The sequence below is a fragment of the Protomyctophum bolini genome, assembly GCF_963924005.1.
Source record: "Protomyctophum bolini genome assembly, chromosome: 20".
NCBI lineage: Eukaryota > Metazoa > Chordata > Actinopteri > Myctophiformes > Myctophidae > Protomyctophum > Protomyctophum bolini.
This window is the reverse complement of record NC_137881.1, coordinates 25,245,786-25,253,259: the sequence shown is the minus strand read 5'-3', so window position 1 is coordinate 25,253,259 and position 7,474 is coordinate 25,245,786. Positions and strand designations below refer to the sequence as shown.

General features: G+C 43.5%; 1 protein-coding gene across 1 annotated transcript; it reads left to right on the top strand.

Annotated features, from left to right (window-relative positions):
• Positions 1-254: 254 nt before the first annotated feature.
• LOC308335482 (proteasome subunit beta type-6-like) lies at positions 255-6,505 on the top strand. Its single transcript, XM_080792533.1, has 7 exons — positions 255-419; positions 1,415-1,482; positions 1,938-2,003; positions 2,581-2,646; positions 3,024-3,153; positions 5,509-5,653; positions 6,252-6,505. The coding sequence occupies exons 1-7, from the start codon at positions 339-341 to the stop codon at positions 6,377-6,379; spliced, it is 684 nt and encodes a 227-aa protein (XP_080648659.1). The 5' UTR covers positions 255-338; the 3' UTR covers positions 6,380-6,505.
• Positions 6,506-7,474: the final 969 nt, after the last annotated feature.

Sequence of the window (7,474 nt, the reverse complement as noted above, 5' to 3'; positions counted from 1 at the left end):
CATTTGGATGGCAAAAATGGCAGATCTGCAAGTTCAGTGTCTTGAATGAATGTGCTGTTATAGTTTGCATATCTGCTATTTTCCAGCATAGGACGTTGCACAGTGAAGTATAAACAAGGCTTTAGGATTTATAAATCGTTTTTAGAATAATACACTTTTTCTAGTGGTTATGGCTGGGAGTAGAGAGTACTCTGCTAATTGGTTTGCAGCCCACTTGTGAGTCGTCAGTCGTGACGTCACTCGTGCGACTCCTCGTCCTCGCTTAGTCGCTTGCCTGCATACTGCAGTTGTCTCCTCAGTAACAAACTGACAAACACACACAGCTTAGTTTTTACACGATGAAGTTTGGAGAGAATAATATGAACGTTTTTAACACCGACATGGTTCCAGACTGGTGCGGTACTGAAGTCACCACAGGAGTGAGTTATGACCCCCAAAACACTGCTTTAAAATAGGATTTATACTGCTAAGCTAAGATGCTAGCGGCTCTCAATGAGACAGCACTTTATTTATTTACAATGAATGACAAGTTCAACAATTAATGTGTTTATAGAGATGGTTTAGTCCAAATGAATCATTATAATTATTATGTTTCTTAGGGTTGTGTGTGTGCGTGTTTGTGTTACATGATGGAAGAGAGATGCTGTTGTTGACCACCAAGCTAACACCACTTAGCATAGTTTAGGCTAACGCGTGCGTGTGTCCGTGCGTGTGTCGAGAGAGAATCTGTTGTCAAACAATGTGGAAACGCTTGCTACCAACAAACATCAATACATCGTGGAATTGTGCACAGCATCTTATCCAACACAACACAATATTCTAAAACAAGTTTTGGGTCTGAGAGGCTAAATGTCATGGCTTGAATGCTGAATATATATAATGGACCTTGATATGAAATGTGGACAGTCTGTTTTTTTATTGAAATATTTATTAACAGTTTGCAGAATTACAGTACATTTCAATCACAAACTCAATACAAAGACTGTTAACTCTGAGTGGACGACCCAATTAAGCATTACACTTGTTTACAAGAGGGTCCAACCTTGTTCAATTCATCAAAACATTTAGAGACGTACAAATAGACACTTCTATATACCGGTAGTCAAAGAACAGAACAGGAATTCATCATAAAGGAGGGGAAAAGGGAAAAGAAACATATACAGTGAAGGGAAAACACAAATGTCAGTAGGCCTATCAAGTGATTGTCATTTGCCTAGCCTAATATTTAAACTGTCGAAATACACCTACGAGAGTATGCTGGCTGCATAAGTGCATATAACGTACGTAACATTAAAGCCAGCCTCCAGTGAGCTGCGCTTTCACCTTTGTATCATATAATTTGACATTGTGGAATCTGTCTTTAATCATGTCTTAATTTGATCTCTCTGTGTCTCTCTCTGTCTCTGTCTCTCAGACTACTATCATGGCGGTAGAATATGATCAAGGTGTTGTGATGGGAGCTGATTCCCGTACGACCACTGGGTAAGAGTGTGTGTGTGCACGTGCGCGCATCATTAAAGCACATGATATACACAAAAAACATGCAGTAATCCTGGTCTCTAAACTGCCTCCCCCTGGCCTGATGGAGGGGAAAGGTACTGGTTGGAATAACGTGTTCCTTCCACGCGCTACGTCCAACCAGGAAAACTCCCCCCTGTCAGGTGTAAAGAAGCGACTTGGACACTCATGCATGAAAGAAGCATGGGTTCAAGTCCGTTGCTGTCCACAGGTTAGTGGAGGTGGAGGGTGTGTAGAGCCCAGGATCAATCGGGATTAGATAATTGACACAAGGTGAAAAATGGGTTACAAAATTGTGGGCTAAAAAAAACATTTTGGAAAAAAAGCATGATATACTGTATTGTGTATTACAACAACCTGTGTGTGTGTGTGTGTGTGTGTGTGTGTGTGTGTGTGTGTGTGTGTGTTCATCCATCCAGGGCATACATTGCCAACAGAGTGACAGACAAACTGACTCCCATCCACGACCGTATCTTCTGCTGCAGGTCAGTCCACCACTCATTTTCTATCTTTGCTCCGAATATCGCATTGTGAGCTTGTAGCTTGGTGTGAGCTTGTAGATCTGCTATTTTAGGCAAATGGAATTGTGTAGAGTGAGTACGAAATGCACTCTTTTATTGACAGGTCTGTTTTTATCAACTATATAGAAGAGGAGATCCATGTTGTACCCGTGTCAGAGTACCCGTTCCACCCATCTACAGAGACATCGTGCATTTATAGATATATAAAGGGTTTAAGTGTTTTATCAACTATATAGAGGGTTTAAGTGGTGCTGAATTTGCATCTCAACTAAAGCTAATTCATCATCCTAGTGTATGACGGAGCACAATTGCACCATAAATTCAAATTTCCACAATGCGATTGTTGTGTTCTTTTATCACAATAAACTATAATAACGACAGTAGACCATAAGGCTGTTATCCTGTGCTGTGACAATAAAGTTGATGAAAGTGATAAAATGCTGAGACGACATTAACCCCCCTCTCTCTCTCTCTCTCTGTGTGTGTGTGTGTGTGTGTGTGTGTGTGTGTGTGTGTGTGTGTGTGCGTGTGTGTGTTAAAGGTCTGGTTCTGCTGCTGACACTCAGGCTATCGCTGAAGTGGTGGCGTACCAGCTGGGCTTCCATAGGTATGTAGTACGCACACACACACACACACACACACACACACACACACACACACACACACACACACACACACACACACAGTACACACACACAGACACCCCCACTGCAGCGGTGGTGTAACAGTTGGCCTTCCATATATAGGTATGCACACACACAAACTGAAGTGGTGGCATATCAGCTGGGCTTCCAGATCTCTCACACACACACACACACACACACACACACACTGACCGATTCAGCAGGTTATTGTCTCAGGAATGTAACAGATCAAATTTTTTTAACCATACAACAACATTGTATTTCTTTTGTGAAGGCCAGTTAAATGTGTGCAGTACAGTGACACTCGCTCATTAACACAAATTATTATTGTCATCGCCAGCATCGAGCTTGACGAGGCCCCATTGGTGGAGACGGCCGCCAATCTGTTCAAAGCTTCCTGCTACCGCTACCGAGAAGAGCTGAGTGCCGGGATCATTGTAGCGGGATGGGACAAGAGGAAAGGTGGACAGGTTAGCCCACATTAAAATACACAACCTGTCTGTCTGCTGGGATCATTGTAGCGGGATGGGACAAGAGGAAAGGTGGACAGGTTAGCCCACATTAAAATACACAACCTGTCTGTCTGCTGGGATCATTGTAGCGGGATGGGACAAGAGGAAAGGTGGACAGGTTAGCCCACATTAAAATACACAACCTGTCTGTCTGCTGGGATCATTGTAGCGGGATGGGACAAGAGGAAAGGTGGACAGGTTAGCCCACATTAAAATACACAACCTGTCTGTCTGCTGGGATCATTGTAGCGGGATGGGACAAGAGGAAAGGTGGACAGGTTAGCCCACATTAAAATACACAACCTGTCTGTCTGCTGGGATCATTGTAGCGGGATGGGACAAGAGGAAAGGTGGACAGGTTAGCCCACATTAAAATACACAACCTGTCTGTCTGCTGGGATCATTGTAGCGGGATGGGACAAGAGGAAAGGTGGACAGGTTAGCCCACATTAAAATACACAACCTGTCTGTCTGCTGGGATCATTGTAGCAGGATGGGACAAGAGGAAAGGTGGACAGGTTAGCCCACATTAAAATACACAACCTGTCTGTCTGCTGGGATCATTGTAGCGGGATGGGACAAGAGGAAAGGTGGACAGGTTAGCCCACATTAAAATACACAACCTGTCTGTCTGCTGGGATCATTGTAGCGGGATGGGACAAGAGGAAAGGTGGACAGGTTAGCCCACATTAAAATACACAACCTGTCTGTCTGCTGGGATCATTGTAGCGGGATGGGACAAGAGGAAAGGTGGACAGGTTAGCCCACATTAAAATACACAACCTGTCTGTCTGCTGGGATCATTGTAGCGGGATGGGACAAGAGGAAAGGTGGACAGGTTAGCCCACATTCAAATACACAACCTGTCTGTCTGCTGGGATCATTGTAGCGGGATGGGACAAGAGGAAAGGTGGACGGGTTAGCCCACATTGTGCACAAGGATTCTTAAGGCTCATACATACTCCAGTTTTTGGTGATAGGTTATCACCGTTTTAGGTGATACAGTAGCTTATCACCTAAAACGTTGATAAGAGTAGCGGTGCCGGCCCACGGGAGAATAAACTGAAGAGGGAGTCTTGAAAAAACAATAAAGTGGCCGCGCACGCTGATAGCCAAAGCACCAATATTGTATTTAGGACGCAGATTAACCCATTTAGGACTGAGACCATATTCTACAAATGTCTTCTAAATCATGGCAGTTTTCTGAAAAACCGATGTTTCTATGTCACTGGTGCTCAACCTTTTTCATGTCAAGAATCCCCAGAATTATCTGTATTTGGCCACGGACCCCCATCTGAAAATATGTACAGTAGTTCCAGGGACCCCCCCCCCCTCAAAGATAATAGTTAAAAACGTTCACTGTGAAAGAATATATATTATAGATTTGCACACATTTCACGATAAAAAAAAAATAGCAGATCAAAAGCTCTGGCTTACTTATATTAACTAAAGTGGTGCCCATTGGAACGATGTAAGATCCAAGTAGGACCTATTATGTCTGTGTCCCTTTTTTCCCATATATGGAGTTCTTTGTCAGGCATGCCCAAATATGGAGTCTATGTCTCAGAATGACCTGTTCCACCCATCTGTCCGTTTCCCTTTGATGCCCATATATGGAGTTTTCTGTATCTGTCTGTCTGCGTCCTTTATTCCTATATATGGAGTTCTGTGTCAGGCATGCCCAAGTATGGAGTGTTGTGATGTCAGAACAGCTCCATATATGGAGCCTGGGTCCGACGGACTTGACACCGGCCACTGCAGTTACCTGCATTACAGACGTACACACGCGCAGACAGACATACAGACACGTGGTGCATTTATTGCGAATGCAGTGAGCACTTACTATGAGACCTAGCAGATCATGTCTGTGCGTGCGTGTGTCCCCCCTTTGTGCCCATATATGGAGCTACGTCCAAATATGGAGTGTGATGCATCAACAAATCACTCGGCTCCATATATGGGCACAAAGGGCACAGACACTTTGTGCCCATATATGGAGCTACGTCCAAATATGGAGTGTGTTGCATATGGAGCTAAGTGCGTTCGCTTCCCGCGTTCGCGCGTCTTACTCGTAGATGGATGTACGGTACATAAAGCACAGAATGTACAACATAAGTACATACAGCACAGCACTAAGTGTGGAGGATGTGAGCATGGAATCTCCTTTGCGTTTGATTAAATGTTCACGCCCCCCCTCCTATCAGTACGGGATAAAGTACAGTTTTAGACTGCGACGGAGGGGCGCTGTCTCAAGCCAACTTGAGCCACGAGTCTTAACGCTCTCTCTCTATGTATTGTCTGTCTCCCTACCAGGTGTATTCTGTACCAATAGGCGGCATGATGGTCAGACAGCCTGTGTCCATTGGAGGAAGTGGCAGTACTTACATCTACGGCTTCATGGATTCAAACTACAAACCTGGGATGACCAAAGACCAATGTCTGGAACTGACAGCTTCTGGTACGCATTCGCACACACACACACACACACACACACACACACACACACACACACACACACACACACACACTATCTGGAGCTCACTGCCTCTGGTACACATGCGCACGCATTGCCCCACACACACACAGAGCAATGTCTGCAGCTCACACACACACACACACACACGATGGTTGGGTATGGGTAGTTGGTAAACCTTTGACAAATATCTTGAGTACCACTAGGTATCGGTCTGCTTTTTGGAAGCACTGGTATGTTTTTATGGGTTAGGGGTGTTCCTGTTTGTATGTAGTATTTTAGGTTGCTTGTTTTTAACTGGACCTGAGTCTGAATAAATACATTTGATTGAATATCCAGAATCACAGACAATGTCCAGTCTAATATCATGATATGGATATAATATTGACACTAGGGATGTCCCGATGATGATTATTTTTTTGTTTTGCTCTTGATCCGATTCCGATCATTTGAAAATGACGTGATCTGCCCCGATTTCCGATCACGTGATCGGATTGGGACAAATGCTGTCCTTTAGAAGACCTGAACAATGAATTGTTCTCTCTCTCTCTCTCTGTGTGTGTGTGTGTGTGTGTGTGTGTAGCTCTGGCCCTTGCCATGGAGAGAGACGGGTCCAGTGGGGGGGTGATCAGACTGGCCGCCATCAACGAGGGCGGAGTGGAGAGAAAAGTTCTGACCGGAGACCAGCTGCCAAAGTGTTCTACACACTGATGTGCGCACACACACACACACACACACACACACACACACACACACTTACTTATACGTGTTAATTTGTACTGAAAAGTAAAACATACGGTAATTAATCCATTCAATAAAAGTTTGTTTTTTTGGAAATATCCTGGTTTCTTTACTGTTCATTCACTTAAACCCACTGGAGTCCCACATGGGTCTGTCCTAGGACATCTGCTTTCTTCGCTCTGCACCAAATACATTCAGCTAAAATGATAGCAGAATGTCCAGCCTCCAGAATAGGGATGCTAGGGGCCAGGGCAATGGGTCTCCAAACGTTTTCATGTCAAGGACCCCCATGTATGTATTTAGGCCGCAGACCCCCGTCCTCTGAACATGTTTGGTGCCATGGACCCCCAGAAGAGAAGATTCTACATTTTTCACAAACATTTGCAAAGTTCTTCACCAAAGAAAATCAAAAAGATTGTTGAACTTGTAGTTTTTAATTAATAGTGCTGTCTGGAGTAATTTCACCTCACAATTTAATCTTATCAGATGCCAGGTAAACAAATGGACCTGGCTATATAAATTAATTACATTTTAACCTTTGCATAAGATTGCAAGGTCTAGAGCGTTGCAGTCCCACCCCCGATGAGCGGCCCGGAAGAGAATTTCCAATTAATTTTTCCCATAGACGTTTAAGAAAGTATTTATTTAAAGACCTGTAAACTCATGACAATAAACAAAGAAATTGGGCCCGAAACAAATAATTGGAAGAAAAAAAGGACGGGGTACAACATTTTTTGTGTTTTTCTCCTTTCTAAATATTTGTTCGGCCCAAAAAGGTTTGTCAGCAGAGAGGCTCAAGGACATTGAATTCTCTAAATGCTTGGTGAAACTGTTTTTAGGTGGTTGTTAAAAATGTCCACAGAGGCTGCAGCTCTTTAGGTTTTCAACCAGTGGTCCTTGAGAAGGTTCCAGGTGGTCCCCTGCTAAATTATGGATTTGATAACCAAAGGGACCCTAATTAAATCTTTAACTCTTGAAACTCTAGAGTTAAATTATTAAACATCTGCATTACTTCATTTACAATACACATTACACATTTACAATTAGAGAATTCATTGTTATTTT